General features: G+C 41.9%; 1 protein-coding gene across 1 annotated transcript in view; it reads right to left on the bottom strand.

The window, feature by feature from the left end:
- The window catches only part of prex1 (phosphatidylinositol-3,4,5-trisphosphate-dependent Rac exchange factor 1), a 91018-nt gene that overhangs the window by 59151 nt on the left and 12543 nt on the right, over positions 1 to 19324 (bottom strand). The window contains exons 2-4 of the mRNA XM_083920125.1: positions 10710 to 10775; positions 10339 to 10461; positions 2701 to 2805 (exon numbers count right to left, since the gene is read on the bottom strand). Of these exons, the coding sequence (XP_083776251.1) occupies positions 2701 to 2805; positions 10339 to 10461; positions 10710 to 10775 (294 nt within the window). The remainder of the gene's footprint in view (positions 1 to 2700; positions 2806 to 10338; positions 10462 to 10709; positions 10776 to 19324) is intronic.

The following is a 19324-nucleotide window of genomic DNA, read 5'->3' as shown; positions in this document are numbered from 1 at the left end:
GGGCCTCAAAACTCTTAAGGACCTGTATGACAAAGGGGTTTTTGCGTCCTTTGCATCTATGTCGGACAAATACAGCCTGCCTTATAGCCTTTTTTCGGTACCTTCAAATGAGACATTTTATCCAAAAGCAATTCCCACATTTTCTGAACCGCCCCCTCTGAAGCTGAGATGGACTAATTCCTGTCTCTCAACGTACAACACAAACGACTGATATCTGTCATTTATAATAAGAGTGCTCTTCTGAGCCCAGTCAAACCCCCAAACAGGCTCACAACACAAATTTGGAACCAAATCCCCTGACTGCTCTTTTTGGGCTCCCTCCGTCTAAAAATCTGCCCATTACTACACAACGTGTCGTGGCCTTTACCACCCTGCTCGCCAGACGTAACATTCTTCTTAAATGGAAACATGTTTCTCCACCGACTCATAATAGTTAGATACAATGCACCAAAATGCAAGATACAGTCCCGAAACGAAGGTCTGAGTTTGAAGATGGGTGTGGTCTGAGGAAGGCCGGTGAAAGTAGGGAAGCAGTCATCGCCCTATTATTTTACACACACACACAGGCCCGAAATACACACACATGCACAGACAGGACCTATATACATGCAACTAATGGAGAGATGTTAGAGCGAGGGGGCTGCCAGTGACCGGCACCCCGAGCAGTTGGAGGTTCAGTGCCTTGCTCAACAGCACCTCTGCAGTGCCCAGGAGATGAACTGGCACCTCTCCAGCCACCAGTCCACACTCCATTCATGGTCCACACAGGGACCAGTGACCCTCCGGTATCCAGCCAAGTCACCTATGGACTGAGCTACTGCCGCCCCTAAGCAACAGTCACATATTCAAAACAAAAAAGACTTTAGTATCATTTTTAAAATGCCTTGTTCAGACGTATCTTTGCCTGCTATACTACATTCTTTCAATTTAGCTGCTGAATAATATCTGTGTTTTCCAAAGAAAGCATCAGTGAGAAACCTCTAAAATGTGTTCTCATTCCCCAGAGGGACTTTAAAGAAACTGCCCCCCAGAACCAGTTGAAAGGAGGAGTTTTTCTTCAGAAGTGGGGGGTTACAGTTACAGTCACGGTTTCTATACGCCTTGTATTTTGTAGGAACGCAGCCTGTCAGTATGCTATGAGCTCATGGGATGGGATGAAAGATCAAAAGCAGCCATGCAGATAAACCACTTGAGTGTTCTCCAGAGGGTAAGAAGGGTAAGAAGGCAGGAGATCAGTTTAGAGCATTTTAATCATATGGTAACTCACACAGAGCAGGGGGAGGATGGTGGGGGGATTTTTGATAGGAAAATGAGCAGCAAAAATGCAACTGATCGTCTGCATAAGTTTGGGATTCTACAGATTCCTAATTTGCTAATGCATTTCTCTCCCACCGACCCATTTCTATCTAAATCTTCCATGACTTCCTTTTCTTCTTTCCTCTCATCTTCTGCTTATTTGTAATCTGCCAGCCCAAAGCCAGAATTCCCAATGCTCTTCCCCCTGACCTCCTTTTGCTTTCACTTCACTTCTGTCTTCTCTTCCATTGCAATTAGCACTTCATTTCTATATACAGTACCATTTCAGAAGCTCTCTTCTTTGTGGGATTCAATTAGCATAAAATAGTTTAATCCAGAAAATAAATTCACTGGAATTAAACACTGAAAAGAAGCCAAAGGCAATATACTTTGTTACACTGCCATTAATTGCTGTGACAATGATTTGCAACAATCATTTCATTCTGCAGAAGAACCACATATTTTCTTTGTCGACTTCTTAAATATATGTTTAATTTCTTTCTAAATTATAGTGACAGTCTTGTTTCTATTTTGCTCGCGGTTGCTACTCAAAGCACAACATCTAGTCCAACATTTGAGATTACACTGAGCTGGTCTGATAACTGTTTTAATACATAACCAGATGTTGTGTAGTGATTTTGCTTTGGAAGCGTGAATGTTGCACAAGACTTAACCAATGAATCACTGCATGACCGGGCCAGCAGACGTAAAAAGCCAAAGCACACAGCAACACTCTCGACTGATCCCACTGTTTCCAGTCCTGTAGGTCAGAATAATGCCATGGAAGCAAACCATCAGGCAGTGACAAACGCAGGGCCTCAGATCTTTCCGCCAATCCCAACAAGGCTGCCAACACTCCACAGCTGGCTGGCCCAGAATCGGGAGATGATTTCATTGGTTTGGCCCCCGCTCAAAGGCCCCGCCACCGTTCTAAGTTCATTGTCCAGGGCCGTGAGGTTTAAGTGTCAAAACGAAAAAACAGCTGGCAGCGGAAACACTACAAGAGCGACACAAAAGTGACCTTGATGATGGCTGCATCCTGTCCGGGCAGGAAGAGCTCTCTGACTTTGTTATGATTTCTGCCCTTAATACAAGTGTTAACATGGAAATGGAGGTGATATGATGGAAGGAAAAGACATAAGCATCGAGGGGAACTCACAGGAGGAGAAAATGTAGCGCAAAGGCAGGAAAGACACCAGGAAATAAAATGGGGTGGAAGGATGCGTGAGACCCATGTGACATGAAGTGATGAAATATGGAGATTTTTTTTACACATAATTAGGAGAGAAGTCATAGTGTATAGAGGAAGAAGGCCCATAAAAATTCAGAAGAAAGGAAAATTTGAGCAATGCGTAAAAAAAGCCAAGATAAGCGAGGCAGATGAGAGGAGCTGTGGGGCCTTACCAGCAAGAAGGTCCTGATGTTGGGGATTTTATTTAGCTCCATGAGAAGCCGCAAAGCCTTTTCGTGATTACTGCAGTACTCGCCGTACACTGAGAAACTCTCCCTCTGCAAAACAGGAGAAAAATACAGGTCAGGACTGCAGACCGGGGACTTGATACCGTATTTTACTAATTGGCAGCTTTGAGGAATCCACTGAGACGGCGAACAGCGGGAAGATTCACAGTGCAGAGCAGAACCTGGAGAGAAGGCTACAGTTAGAGATTCAACTCATACTGAACTTTCCAAACTTTTGGAGCCGAGATCATCACATTGAAATTGTAGCCATAAATGCAGTTGCGAAAATTAATTTACATAGAAATTGATGTTTCCAGAGTAGTGGATCAACAGAGGACTTGCTATGAATGTTTAGTGAACACAATGAAAGAAAGCATCACAGTTTATTAATCACATTAATGTTTCGGTCCCTTTGTCAAGAGTGTTACATACGTTTCTCAAACATGGATCCTAAAGGGATAATGCTCTGCCTGTTCTGCGTGCACAGAGTTTGTGGTAAAAGCGTTGATTTCTTGGAGTGTCTCCACAAACATATATTCTGAAAGCAGATGGTTGCCCTCGAACAAAAACAACACCCCTTCTCATTTCGGTGCTCATGTCAGTCAAGCTAGTGTGAGATGCCCGGAGATAACAAACAAACAAATGACAGAATTGCTTGATTTCAAATATTAAAAGAGTTTTGTTTAACATGAGTGACTGTGTAGATGAAACAACAGATGATGTTGAAGGATTTTTCAAGGACTATAGTCATATTCAAGTGTAAAATTTAGCGTTTTCCAAACTTTCATTATAAGAAGCAACAACATTTGCATTTGTTATGCCATAATATCGCTGTGAAGTGTAACTACAACAATAATAAGACAAAACTACTGACAGATTATGTACTGCAGAATTCATCAACGTCATTTGTCATACTTCTGGTTTTCAAAGAACTCTACATCATAGTCGGGGGTGTATGCCAACACACAACACTTCCTTTTTCCTAGGTGATAGCAACACACTGAAACAACACAGAACAGGCCGAGCACTAATAGAGAAGCTGTTGTCGAGCTGCTATTTCGTTTTCTTTACGATACGTAATAGGACACCTGGGCGAATGAATACACTGTAGCTTTAAATGCATTATTCATGCATCGTACTGTAGACAACAATGTACACGCAGTATCACAGCTGCACTTGAATGTACACCCTGAAGCTTTATCTGGGCCTATTGTGTATTCTTAACTATGCTACAGTAATTAGGATGTGAAACCATGTGCGTGGTGGGGTGTGAGCTTGAGGTCTGGACACTGAAACTGTCATCTGAAAGAGCCTAGTAAGTGAAATCCAAAACTGCAGGTGCTCGGACAACCTGCTTTAAACCTTAACCGCTACCGCCCCAAGGCTTTGCATTTAAATCTGGCTTGGCTTTAATGCTACAAAGGAATGATCTATGTTTACTCAACCAAAAGAGTGTGACAACACCTTTAAAAGTACAAATGGTTACCAAGACAGCGTCCTGACAGCATCCTGTGCTGATACAGATGTGCAAAATAATCATGTTACACACACACACACACACACACACACACACACACACACACACACACACACACACACACACACACACACACACACACACACACACACACACACACACACACACACACACACACACACACACACACACACACACACACACACACACACACACACACACACACACACACACACACACACACACACACACACACACACACACACACACACACACACACACACACAGCTCACTTCTACACGGAGCTCACTATAAACAACACATTCACACACACATCCTGTAACTCATATTAATTACTGGCATAAAAGCCTACTAGAGAATATTAAAAACCACAATGTATTATATGCTATATGCCACACACACGCACACACACACGCACACCCACACACACACACACAGTCTGTTTTACATGTTTACCCAGCAGTGGTGACAGAAGCAGACAAACAAAGCTCTTTTTATGGAACTCTGTGTCCGCTCAATCCCATTGCCTTGACCAGACGGAGCTGAAAGACGTTGCAGATGTGTGACACAAGTGAGCAGCCCAATATAAGCAGTGGGCAGTTTTTACCACACGGGCAGGCAGGAATCCAAACACACCCAAAGTCGCGTTTGGCAGGGGATTCCAGTCCAAAGCACCACTGGGAGCAACAGCTGGGCCGGCATATGGTGTGAAACCCCGGATACTGTCAAACTGACTTAATGCAAGTTAGAGGAAGAGCGCACAGGAGGGGCAACACTTGTAAATATACATGTACCACTTTATCTGCTTGTTTATGTTTACATGTAGAAATCATATCCGTGATAGTCTGACAACAGAAACCTATGCTTGCCCATAAAATGGATAAACAACTTCACTGGTGTTTCTGGCTGTTCTGCCAATCTACTTAAAATCATCTACAGTATATTGAACTGAATGAATTATTTGTGTCTTACAGGCTGGCAATTTGTCATTAATTCTGTTCCTTTTGGTTCAGATTGAAGAGGATTAAAGTATTATTTACACACAGTTAATTTGTAGCTTTATACATTATTCATGCATTCTTAAATCCTACCAGATCCTTAAACTCCAAGGTGTGTAATTTACAAAACAGTATAGTGGTGTGTTCATACAGTAATATCCCACAAATGGGTCTTTTTTGTAGTGTGCTAGTGATTGTAAGGTGGTTTGGTTGTAGTTGCCCCATACATCCACACAGTCATTTAAATATGGTAACACAAGGATCAAATGCAGGTTTCATGTGACTACAGATGTTTGATTACCTCTTCTGGGGTATTTTGTTTTCGATACGTTAAAGGCATTGAGTACTGATACCCAGGCAACTTAGAGAAATACTCTCTAATAGCTTGCCAGTCATTAAATAAGTAAAGTAATCAGAATATGTCTTCTGCCTGCCTGCTCTACCCAACTAGGGCGGCAGTAGCTCAGTCCATAGGTGACTTGGCTGGGAACCGGAGGGGTCGCTGGTTCGAGACCCTGTGTGGACCATGAATGGAGCGTGGACTTTTGGCTGGAGATGTGCCAGTTCATCTTCTGGGCACTGCTGAGGTGCTGTTGAGCAAGGCACCGAACCCCCAACTGCTTGGGGCGCCGGTCACTGGCAGCCCCCTCGCTCTAACATCTCTCCATTAGTTGCATGTATATAGGCCCTGTTTGAGCATGTGTGTGTATTTCAGGCCTGTGTGTGCGTAACATGAAAATTGAATTTCCCCATTGCGGGACGAATAAAGGAATTCTTCTTCTTCTTCTTCTATTTAACAAGGAAGGGGCTGGCAACAACTACAGTGAACGTGTCCAGACTCTAAACTGTTTCCAGTCTATTCCAAAAAGAGAATAGAAAAACAATACTTGGATTAACCCACCCACAGATTACTCAAAGGCTGAATATTAAGGGAGTGTCTTGGGAAATGTAAATGAAGCCACTGCATATCAGCTCACTAGCTGAACCTGAAATAACCCTTTCAACTCTCTGCAGTTGAACCCTTCTGCCCCTGAAAACAGCATGCCTTTCTGCAGCTATGTTTACATCCAAAGCCCCCTCCAAAGTATTTCAGTTTACCCAGTGACAACAACTACATAGTCAATGCAGGCACAACTTTAAGTCTAACCAGGGCCAAAATGTGAACCACAGAATCAATTTTAAACATCAGCGCTGCTCTGAAAGACTTCAAGTAAAAGACATCAGTTGTACCCAGAATAGCTCCAAGACTGAGGTTGTCCCTTTGATAAACATAAGTCTTTATTTAAATTCTTCGTCATTGGAATGTTATTCCGGGGGCTAGATGAGAGGGTAGCATCACACACAGAGGAATCGCATCGAGTCAAAGCATAATGGGTGTAGTTCAGAAAGTGCATAATGACATGACTGTTGCTCCTTGCACCGTGCTCGTGTATACACTCCCAGAAATAGAGCAAATATTGATGTCTCTGATTTCTCCTCCAACACCAGTCACTTTTTCACCTTTGCGAGGTTTGAATAATCTCATGCACGTCGTGATCTGGAAACGAGGGCTGCGACTGTGTGCGCGCGCGTGTGTGTGTGTGTGTGTGTGTGTGTGTGTGTGTGTGTGTGTGTGTGTGTGTGCGTTCGTGTGCGTGCGTGTGTGTGTGTGCGCATGCGTGTGCGCTCGTGTGTGACGGACTTGTTCTACATTCTTGCCCCAGGTTAGCAAGAAAAATGTTATTTGCTTAAATAGTGATGGAGAGACATGAGTGTACTGCCTAAATAATAAGAGGCAGGACGAAAAAACACTTTATTTAAATTCAAGATATTTAATTTTATCTTTTTTTTTACATATCTGCAGCCTCCGGAGCCATCCTGGCAACATCTGACTTTGAATAGCAATGAATCTTCCCATTTTGTCTTTCCTAACCATGAGCGGCAGACAGTCTTGTGGAACAATGCGGGAGGTTAATCAAATCCCAGTCATGGTGTTGACCTCTGGTTGAGGTCAAGGGCTATGGCTGGAGGGCGCCAGACGGGGGCAACCGATTGGCTGAGACGTGTCAGTATTGAAGGAGACAAAGGTCATGGGCTGAAAAGGGAAGTGTAATGGATCTGCAATGTAACACTTTTCCTCCTGTTTAGCTCTTATAAACATTTATGTGGTCATAACGGTATGTTTAAGTGTTTGTTATATTATATAGTATCTGTCAATTATAATTTATCTATATATCTATATTTTATATTATTACAACTCTGTCTTACTATATTGTAATTCCTTATCTTTTGAACACCAGCCTCCACCTATTGGGCTCGCAGTTGGAGTTTTTCTTGTGGATAAATTAATAGAATACCTATATAATAAACTTAGATCTGCTTACAGCTACATTACAGTGTGCTTTAAACCATATATTGCATGTTTATGTACTGATTAGCTCCCAAACTCCCAGTTTAAGTTTGGCAGACAGACACCATCTCCACATTTGACTAAAAACTTTCCTCTTTGATAAAGCTTAGTTAGGGCTGGCTCTGGTTTACCTTGGACCAGCCCTTAGTTATGCGGCCATAGGCCTTGTCTGCCGGGCAACTTCCTGTGATGCCCTGATCTTCTCTGTCCTCCTCTCTCTCTCCAACAGCATCATTCATGTTCCATTAACGCATGTTACTAACTTCACTTCTTCCCTGGAGTCGCTGTGCTTTCTCGTGGATCGTGGCTGTGCCTGCTGCCGTGGTCCTGCTTGACACCCCCTGCTACTACTATTATTAGTATTATCATTTATATTTACATGAATTTATAATGAATGTATAATGTAGTTGCGCCCCTAAAATGTAAAGTTTTACATTTTTAATTAAAATGTTTATATTGAAAATGTAAATACACAAAATAATAAAAAAAAATAATGAAAAGCAAAATAATTGTACCATCGCAGACAAAACAGAAATAAACGTATAATTTAAAAAAACATGAACACTAATTCATTTATTTTACAAAAAAAGAGTGTGAAGAAGTGCAACTTATTTAATCCCACCCCTTCTCCGTAATTAGTAACCGTTGATTATCTATATTATTTATAATAATATTTATAATTAATAATATATTAATCACCATAAATCTTTAATTAATATAAATGAATTGCATTGAATTTATCTTACATCTCTTATTCTTATCTCTTATATAACTTACACTATAATATTTTATATTATGATATACTGTACATACATAATATAATGCAATATACACTGTAAAAATAAACCATGCATGTGTATAAACATTCACTGTATTATACTATTTATACTTTACATTTAAAACAATATACGGCCTCAGCTCTCATGTATATTTTTCATTTTATCTATTATTTGAACAGAAATGCACTGAAATTCTATCTAAATCCATTATATCAATGCTACAGTGGCATTTATTGAGTCTTATTACTATGACTCATCATCGCACCTGAAATTGAAATCCAATACTGGTTTGAGTCACAAAGGTTTCTTTCCTGTCACGGCACGGACGTAGACTTGAAGTCAACTGAAATTATGTAGAGGCCCTATTCCTCTTCAAGGTATGAGTTCAGATAGAAATCCAAGCACCTGCAGCCTTCGTTCTGACCTCTATTTCTCAAAGTCTGACCACAGAGCGATGATAGAAATAACTGGTTCAGCTCCTTTAATCAATTCTCCACCCTGACACTTGGCCTGACAGACTGAATGGCTGTAACGCCTCACACATGTGTGAAGGAGCATTTTGATGAGCTACTTCAACAGCTTTTCACAGACCTGATTAAATATCCCTCACGCCATAGGCAGGTAGTGGATGGACTGTTATTGATTGTTTCAGATCACGACACGTGGGTGGTGTAGCGCATAAAATGGCATGCAGGTTGGATTTTTGAATATAGAGATATTCTCAGAAGCAAATCCTGAGCCCCTTTCACACATGCACTGCAAAACAAACATCTAAGGGTGAAAAAGAAGGGTGATTTGCACAAGACGCAGGATACACAGGAGAGACAACGAGATTCTGGAACTTACGTCATGAAGGGCTGGCGCTAAAATTTGTTTGTTTATAATCAAAGCGTGAACCGACTATGTGACGGCCTAATCTGCATCATATCCTGCTTCCTGCACGTTCTACCCAGTGTCACTCCTTGTGTAAAGCAGTTTTTCCAGTAAGTGAAAACTTGTCCGACACAGACAATCTCCTGTTGAGCGCTGCATGTGTGAAAGGAAAACTTTGGATTATATCCACACCTGATTTGTCAGACACTGTCTGGAGCTTATATTAGAAAATGGCTCTTGAGACAGAAATTATGTTTGTGATTGAGTGTCCCTAGCATCTTTTCTGTCCTTGAGAAACTAAAATTTGAATCTCATGACGAATGACCAATGGGCGTGTGGGGCAAACTTATGGTGGAATATGTAGCTGAGGTGTTCTTTGCTTCAGTGAAAGTGAACCGAAGTTTATCCGAGAGAAACAAACAGGGAGAGTGAGAGAAGGACCTTGTGATTAAGTGCTACCAGCAGAAGCATTGTCCCCTCACTGAGTGACACACCATCTCTTCCTCCCCGGACACAGACCCTTCTTTGTTTGTTCCCTGGGGCCAAATGAGTTCAAACAGAGGGGAGTGGAGGGGGGGGGGGGGGGATTGCCGAGCGGAGAGGAATCTTCGGATGGAGGGATGGAGGGGCATAAGAAGGAGACGACAGAGACACCGACTGATGAAGAGAGACTCTTTTGCCTGACAGGATGCAGGCCTTTGGAAAGGAGCAAAGGCAGAAAGAAGTCCAGGAGATGGGAGGAGTGAGAAAGAGAGAAAGAAGAAGTATTTTCACAGCAGGCTTTGCACGCTTTCCCTGCATCTGTGGTTACGGGTAGCCCATGAAAAGAGTTTGTGTGTGGTTGTGTGTTTGTGTGTTTGTGTGTGTGTGTGTGTGTGTGTGTGTGTGTGTGTGTGTGTGTGTGTGTTTGCATGGAAGGGGAATTCATGTATGCATGCGCTCCCACATGCGTGTCCATGTGCTTGTTAATTCGCGTGACTGTCTGCTGTTTTGCATGTGTATTTGTGTGTGTGTGTGTGTGTGTGTGTGTTTGTGTCATATACTTACAAACTGCAGGAACACGTGTCCCAGTGCATGCTGAGGCTGGGGTTCGGGCTGCAGACTGGCCTCTACTGCGGACAGTACCTCTTTGTGCAACTCCAGGATGTCCTCAATGTTTGAAAACAGAATCTATAAACAGGGAGATGATGTAAAGGGAGGGGATACAGAGGAAGGAAGAGATAAAGAGGCAGGGAGGAAGAGAGGGAAAAGAGCAAGGAAGTGCCCAACAAATAGGTGGAGATGTCGGGAAAGAAGGCAAATCTGTGAATAATACTGCAACAGAGCATCATAATACAAAAACAACAATTATTTTAGAAAGTGACTGTTAAGTTTTGTGGTTTGGCTGCGCAAAAAAAGTATCCAAAAGCCGGTCGTACCTTGACATGTTCAGGTGAGAGACATTGTTGGTCATCTGCAGTTTGACTGATTCTGTGCAAAAAAGCCTGAAAGGAAACAGAAACAGCAGGTTTAAGGACAAGCACTCAAGTCATTTATTGTTGATAAGGCAGGGGGCTGAAGCATTTACATCTATGAGAATATAAGCAAGGGGAGTTTTGAGCATCACGAGAGTCTGACTCAGTATCAACAAGATAACAAGATGGGGTTTTTGAAATATGAGCCATCTCATGTGCACACAAGCGTGGCCTGGAAGTGGAAGTCCAGGTTCCCTCTACTGATTATTTTTTAAACGAGTACCTATGCGCTCCTTGTTTTTGAGGAAACATACGTACATACAATACATATGGATCCTGTCACATCACTACACATGTGCATAAACGCACAGGCCTTTGAGCAACAGACAGTCGCATGTACACTCGCATACTTAACGGCGAATTGCCTCTCACGGCGCTACACAAAGACGTGTCATGGTTGCACTATCCCTTAGGTATCACAGAACCTTCCAGTATGTGACAAGCAACGTTGTTTTCGCTGTCTTGCGACACTTAAAGCTCACTGTATGGATCTTCTGTAGTGAAAGCTAATGCACCTGAGCATTCAGCCGGAAGACAGCGAAAATAACTGCTACATTGGTGCAGCTTCTACACACACCACTTCACCGAAGACGGCTGTAATAGGCTCATGTCAAGTTGAGCTTTGCTTGTGTGTGCAGTTTTGTCCGTGTCTGTGTGTGCGTGTGCGTGTGTACGTGTGCAAGCCTGCCAACCAGAATCCTGAGTTGGAAAAGAAGAGAGGGGAAGTGAATCTGCAAACAGTTTCTTTTATTCTCTCTTCCCCAATTCTCCGTCTATCAGCCTGAGCCTGACTGTCTGCCTCATCTCCAGACACCAATACTGTCTTGAGAAGAAAGGGATAGAAGAGATATAAATCCCAAAACCACCCAATAAAGCTCTACTCCTATAGCTTCCTTTATCTGGCAGGCTCCTGCTGTTGTTTCTGCTTGCCTTTCAGAGCCGAAAATCTGAAAATTGACAGTGTGCCACATGGATAAAGGATGTTACAAAAGAAAAGAAAACACTGGGCTCAATAAAGAATGTACAGTGATTGTGAAATTCAAGTATTACTGGAGGTTACTGCTGTTGCTCTAAGGCGTTCAGCTGATTCACACCTGCCACTAAGTTACAATGATGAAACAAGCCGCACAATGACAATGTGTTACTGGTTCTAGTGGTATCTAGCAATATCTTAGGACTCATCGTTGAAAATGACAAAAATTCAAAAGCAATGTTTTGCATTCTAACACTGTCTCAGTAAGTCAGGGCACTCCAAAGCCCTCAGTAGTGCTGGGTATTGTTTCCAAAATCAGCAGTTTCCGTGTCAGTACGATACTGGAGATTCCCTAACAGGCAATGATACCGTAGTTAGGGTGATATAACCATGTTTTATATCCCCTTTTCCCTGCTCAGTGTATCAGTGTTACCCTACAAGGCAACTCAGAGAACTCTAATGCAGCGTGGGGATGAATCGCTGACATGTTTAATGATAAAATTCCATTCTTTTTAATAACCGCGCTTTGAAAAACTCACAGTAAATGCTGTCCAGCATCAACCAAAGTTGTCAACAGTCTCACAGACACAGGCGCGGTAACGTGGGTTTGTTTTGTCTCAATGAAAACATGACAGTTACAGCGCTCCGGAGATTTTTCACTGCAAAGGCAGGTATTATTTGAATGTGTATGCAAACAAAAAAGTGCTAATGCTGCTATTTTTTTGTGGTTTTCAATATAAAACTTGGTGTGTATCAGTACTTTTTGAAAATGTATAGAAATTTTTAAAATACTGAAACTGATATTGAAATTGTGATAATTTGGTCACTGTCATCATGATATGAAATTTTCATAGCGTTTCATCTTCTGTCCTTATTTTTCAAATGGAACCGACACCAAATCAATTCAGCAAAAATGCCGTATCTCGCAATGTCAGCAAAATTGAAAAATAATGTGTGTACCCGTGAGCTGGTATTTGAGTCCGCTCCAAAATTTAATGAGTTCTTCTTTGACCAATGCTACACCCTTCTCGCCTCGTGAGACCATCCTGATCAAGTGAGCTCCATTGTATTTTACTCGCGGTTCACTGGTAACCTGCAGCAGAGAAAATTTGGAGACGTTTGCCAAGCGACTGAACCAATCAGCGATGGTTTTGAGGCAAATTTAAGTGTGACGAAGCAAGAAGCGACTGTTCAGTGTAAACATGGCGGCTTCCGCGGATGAGATGAGCGCAGCTATCAAGCAAGCCGCTCGCTAATGCTCTTAGATCTTTCTATTGGAATATGGACCTGGCACCTGAAATTGGGCCTTTTATCTATAAATTTGCCATACACAAACAGCAAATATCCTTTACCGACATGTTTACTTTCTGAGCTATGCCTAGGCGACTATTAGCACGTTGTATGCTTTGTTAATTTGATTGGTTGATTTGGCCCATATGTTGGTGACAGACAGATGGTTTATCCCATCAGCAACCAGTATTTTCGCCCCTCCTCAAAAGATCTCCAAACAAGATGGATAGATGGATAGATGGATAGATGGATAGATGGATAGATGGATAGATTGATATGCTGAGCCAATGAGAATTATGCAAATCAATACATCTGGTGGAGTAAGGTTAACGCCCTCCCGCTAAGTTTCATGAAAACCGGGGCCAGTTGCTTTTCCATAATCAAAACCAAAAACATAAACATAAAAAAATGCAAAGATTACAGAAAGATAAGTTTCATTATCAAGAGAGAAACCCAAAATGTTAACGACTAAATACAAGGAAGAGAATATGTCTTTTGTAAGACAAAACCCTTGCATGCTCTATACAGTCACACATAACATCAGCATGTATTACTTACAGTAAGTCACTTGCCTATAATGAAAGACTGACACTTGTAATCACACATTTGCTCTAAAGATAGAACCCAGCCAACCAAGCAGCAGGCAGCAATCATATCATTTCCTCAGAGACCGAACACTTTGGGAGGATTGTCTCTAGTTTTTTCCCCTCTTTACTGGCTTTTGCGTAGGTTGTACCAAAATAGCAAGCAAAGGTCCTTAGCAGAGAGCTGCGACCTCGCTAATTAAGATCAGTATTAAAGGGAAGCAGTAGTTGTTTTTTCTTGACTGGTTTTGGGAGGGATCTGATTGTGCTTGAGGCGTATACTAATTAAATCTCCCATATGGCAACTTGTACCATGTCCACACTTGAGAAGTCACTCATGTGAGAGATCGCTCCCTGGCAGAGAGGACAAGAAGAGGCAGGAAACAAGGCTTTTCCTCAGTCGCTCTCAGATGCAGAAGTGCAGGGTGGGTGCAGGAGCAACAAAGGATGGAAACCAAAAAAAGGGAATGGGACAAAGGTGGAACAGAGGTAAAAACTAAAAAGCATCCAGACTTTGGAATCATTCCTTATTGACATGTACCATCCAGGCAGGGTTCACTCTTTAAACAAAATGTGCCACACAGATGTGGTGACAGGGGGATCAGCAGGGAGGATGGAGGGAAGGAGCAACAAAGAGACCCTTTCAGGCCAGGTCTCACCCCCAACATGACCACTCTCACCCAGGGTTGTATTGGCTGTCTTCATTGTTCCAGCACAAAGCACAGGTTTATTTGGAGAGAAAATTGGAAGCTTTATCTGCCCACCAACTGAGAGTACAGAGCAGAAACTGGGCATGCACGCCAAGCATGTCTGAGTTTACTCAAACTCAGAGCTTTTACAGTCCGGACTGAAATATGTTGAGAGCGTAATGAGAATCAAAAACAGGAAATGGCTCCAACACAGGGTATTATGGGTATGATTGGAAGGATGTTGACATCTGATGGACAGCAGTTCGTTGTGCTTGGAAAGCCAAGCACCATAATTGGGTGAACTACAGTCTGGAGTGATTTTCATACTCAGCTTTGGGCTTGGGCCCTAAACAGTAATAACCACCAGTGAAAGTAACCCTCTGCCAAGAGAACAGACAAGTCAGACTTACTTAGCAGAAGTTACAGAAACTGGAATCTAATTTGTTTTAACTTCCTCCACAGCCTAACTCTGTAACTTTGCAAGATGGCGGGTTACCAATAGTCAAAGACATGTAATGCGGAATTCCATGTGATTTGATGTTTATATCTGCTTTATACTTTGGTAGGAAATCAAATGCAAAAATGAAGGTTAGGGCTGGGCAATATGACGATATAAATCCTAAAAAAATACTATCTATCATATGTATTTTTCCACATATAGCTTCTAACATGAAGTCAAAGAAAAAACAGTGGCCGAGCTGCGTTATCGCACTATTTCCGTAATTTGGACATCATGTGTGTGTACATCGTTATTGTGTGACGTGAAATGACCCATATTTGGATAGAAGATTTTGGCCAGATTACCCAGCACTATACATAGTACACTTCCCATTCTGGTTTCGATAACAGGGAAGGAAGGAGTCTCAGATAACCCTTAGCATATCACAAGTCATGCATCATTTGTACAGAGAGGACAATACTTTTGCACACACAAACACACACTGGCATTAAGATATGAGATGAATATTAAAAGAGCCATCCTTTCCACAGTACCTAGCTAAGCCAGTTGTTATTGGAAAAAGAAAACCAATCGTGAAAAACAAGCATTCGTCATGACGAAGACTGTGATTCTACTCTACCCACTAGAAACAGTGTAGAGCTCATTACTTGTTAATCAACCTGGTGAAAGGCGGCAGGATGCAGCAGACGGTCCTTGTTTACTTTCACATCTCCATCTCAGGTGACCTATCTGCCTCTTTTCTGACATCAGAAGCACATCATCATCAGTGAGCCGAGGGTGATTAATCATTTTGGGATCAGACAATGATGAGCAATATGATATGATATGATATGATGCTGAACCCTGCCCATGTTGGTCAAGACGGAAAGATTTGTCTTTGTGGTATTATCTAAATTTCTGTGAATTTGAGGGAAATTAACTATGAGATGCTTGTGTTTTGAAAGCCCACTGACTAAAGAAAATTGTGATCCTTAAAAATAGGTAAAAAAGGTAAAATCAGGCTATGTATATTCACTATAAACTTTCAGACATCTAGCAGATTGTGTGCCAAAGAGGCTCTCTGATATTTAAAAAAAAAAAAAAAGGAATGACATTAATGAATGTGTTAATAATAGTTGGTCAAATGGGACACATATTCATCTTTTGATACCCTTGGACTCATAACGATTCAGAAGCTCCACAGAGCGGGCTCAGCTGCTGCACGGAGCACAACAGAGATATTACACATGATGGTCTCTTGCCACAGGGGTGATGGGCTGTTAGGCAGCTTATGATGCAATCCCACAGGAGACTAGTAACACAACCATGAAGTTTCCTGATAGACCACAAAGTAGCTGCCAAGTACGACACTAATGCACAATCATAACCACCAATATTTCAGTATGGTAAAGCCAGGAAAGTCCAACAAAAAGGCAGAAGTCATACCAAAAACATCAAGGCCATGGTGGCTTTCTTCCCCATCTTTATGGAGGGCAATCTAATCTTGAATGTTTTTTATATTTCCCATCACATCACAAAAAAATCCCTCTGTTTAAGGAGACGCTTTTGGATCTCCCATTTACTTCTTTTTCAGTGTGTCAGAAACATCGACCGATTAACTCTTGAAATGTCCCTCTGTCCTCTTCTGTCTTCATTATTCTTTTTGGGCGGGTTTTCATTGTCATTTTTGGGGATCCAGTCACCAACAACAACCTAAACCGAACTGAAGAAACGAGAAGGAGCTCGCCTCTTACAAGAGTCAAGAACACCACAGGCCTCGTCTGAGGGACATGCTTACGGTTATGTGTTACCATTTTGTTTTTTCCCTCGTTTTCACCTTCTTCAGTCAATCCAGGTCATGACTAGAAATAAGAGCCTTACATTTAAAACCCCAGTACCAAGCTAGTCTGTTACAACAGAGAACTAATAACATCTTCACTTTGAGGTCCCTGTATTTTCCTCAATGAACAAAACCATTTGCTGCACTTCTTCAGGCCTCTATTATTCAGGACTGCAGTTATGCAAGCCTTGCAGCGCCGAAAACATTGTCAGGATTTTCCTCAAGTTCTTTCTATTGCTCAATAATTGTTCTAAATAATTTCCACCTTACTCACCCTCAAAAGAACAGAAATACCTGCAACAGCACACTATTAAATCCTCACAACAATAAGAATGTGTTATTAAAATGTCACCTGTTCAGAAAATGTCAAATGTAATCGGCTTGGACTCTTGTTGTCCGCGTAGTGAAGTATGACTTGTGAAACAGTGTGTTTCTTGTATGTAAATGGTCCAGAAGCTACAAATGTTTAAACTAGTTTTGTGCTAAACATCTGTTACAGTTAAACATCTTTGTGCTAAAAAAAAAGTTGAGACGTTTAAAAGGCTGTCTCCAATCCTACATAAACCCGAAGTTCCCCGAAACAAGCATGTGTGCTTTGTATAGCATATTAGCTTTTTGTTAGCAGTCACAGCCCCAAACCCCTTCCTCCGCCCTCATTTACAGACATGGGTGTTTTCGCCAACGAGAGCTATTTCTGGACTTAACTATGTTTGGCATAAGAGTTTGGTAAATTGAATAAGTGTGATAAGCGCCCTCAGGGGCCCAACAAATGGGAGATCCACGTTCTGGGGGTGATTCCTCTGTGATGTGAATGAATGCACAGCACAAAAAACTCATCTGGTGAAAGATTGCACTGTTGTGAGACTTTGACGATGCCGCTTGGTGTATAAGGGGCAGTATGACAGGACATGATGGATCCCAATATCATGCAGAAAAGCACCAACAGCCAAAGTGACTATGTTACAAAAGTAGCACATTAGATGCAGATCTAGCAGACGGCAACCAGTTTTGTCATGAATTCATGTTGTCAAATTGTCGTGCCAAAGCAGACATCACTCTTCCACCTAAATGTCCGATGAAACTAGCCATGGACGGTACTAAAGTGGGCAGAGTGTGAAACCGCCCTCACATCAGTTCACATAAAAGCTGGCTCATGTTGCACTTGCTGAACGGGCATGCGAGCAGACTGAAGGGAGCTGACTCACTGTCCATCTTATTGCAAAGAGTGATGTGCGAGAAAAAGTGAAGACAGGTTAAAAAAAAAAAAACTGCAACAGAAGAAGTGCACGCGCATGCCTCTGTTGCTGCGTTTGTGGCACGCAAACAGGAAGTGAAAACAGAGCGATCGCATTGAACAAAAGACAACACTTTTTTAGACAACAAAATCATTGACAAGAATTCAGTTTCTTTTCAAGCAGCTAGGCAGTGGTTGAACCCAGCGGGGAAGGAAAATAAACAGTGTGCAGAATGAAGCAGTGCCTCTCAACACAAAGCAGCAGATGTTGTTTCGGAACAGGAAGTGTGGCTTTTGTACAAAGGAAGTATATGACATGTTTGACTGGTCGCTAACTCAACTGTGTTCTTAGCAAAGTCTGACAGTTGTGTGCTAGCATGCGACCAAACTGCAACACACAAATAAATCACGTGGTTCTCTATACACTTGAAAAGATTTAAATTATGGACTTTACCCGTAACTTTGTGGCACAACAGTCGCACTGTAATAAGACTATGTAGCCTATGTTTTAAGGCACCAAGGATTACAAAATGACTAGGTGAATATCACGCTACTTATTGCTATGGATTGAAGGGAAGGGACAGAAATTCAAAGCCGGTCTTCATTATATACACATTCAACTGCCACCCATCAAACCACTTGGCAGGCAGTCTGTCCCTACATCCATTATCACCTGCCACCCCAGACAGTGGAATCACTGTTTAACACTTGAAATGAGATTGTTCTTGTGTCATATGAGGCATCAGGCATCATCTCATACGACCAACAGCCAAGGAGTCAGATTTGGGGGGTGCTAAATGTTGAGGTTTATCAGAGCGCAGAGGGGCCAGACAGTTAGGTGTGAAGATACAGATGGACCATATGTTGGTGGGGCTTCAGTGTTCGCTCCACTGGACAGTGAGTAGGAGGCCTGCTGCCTTCACGTCTGCACAGTCTGCTTCTGAACAGAGCTTTCTACCTGCAGCTAAGCCAACTACGTAACATGACCCCACAATGGCTTCACCTCTTTGAGTCAAGGTCATCACTTCAGTCTAGAGCCCTTTAAATCAACTTGCATAGACTTAAGAACAATAAATAAATACTAGAGCTGGGAAATGAATGACATTTTATTTTCAATTACAATTGAAAGCGATTGTGAAACAAGACATTTAAAAACAATGTATTTCTAAAAATAAAAATCCACGGTTAATAAGACAATGTTTTTTTTTATGGAAATAAATGCATGACTTTTCCAAAGTCAGTGAGAAATTGGTGAATATGATTTTTGCCATCATCAAACTGCCCTTAAACACCAATGTAACGCTAAGGAGATGTGTCATGTCAAGGTAGGCATAGTGTTGGGTATTCTGGTGGATTTCACCAAACACGGTTCATCTGAACACAATGCCCACATCACCATGACACAGACCTGGATTAAAATGGATAAAGTATCCCTTTAAATCGACTGTGAAACAAGCAAAAGTATGTTTC

Source organism: Echiichthys vipera (assembly GCF_963691815.1).
Source record: "Echiichthys vipera genome assembly, chromosome: 9".
In the NCBI taxonomy this organism is placed as follows: Eukaryota; Metazoa; Chordata; class Actinopteri; order Perciformes; family Trachinidae; genus Echiichthys; species Echiichthys vipera.
This window is presented reverse-complemented; position numbering and strand designations above follow the sequence as displayed.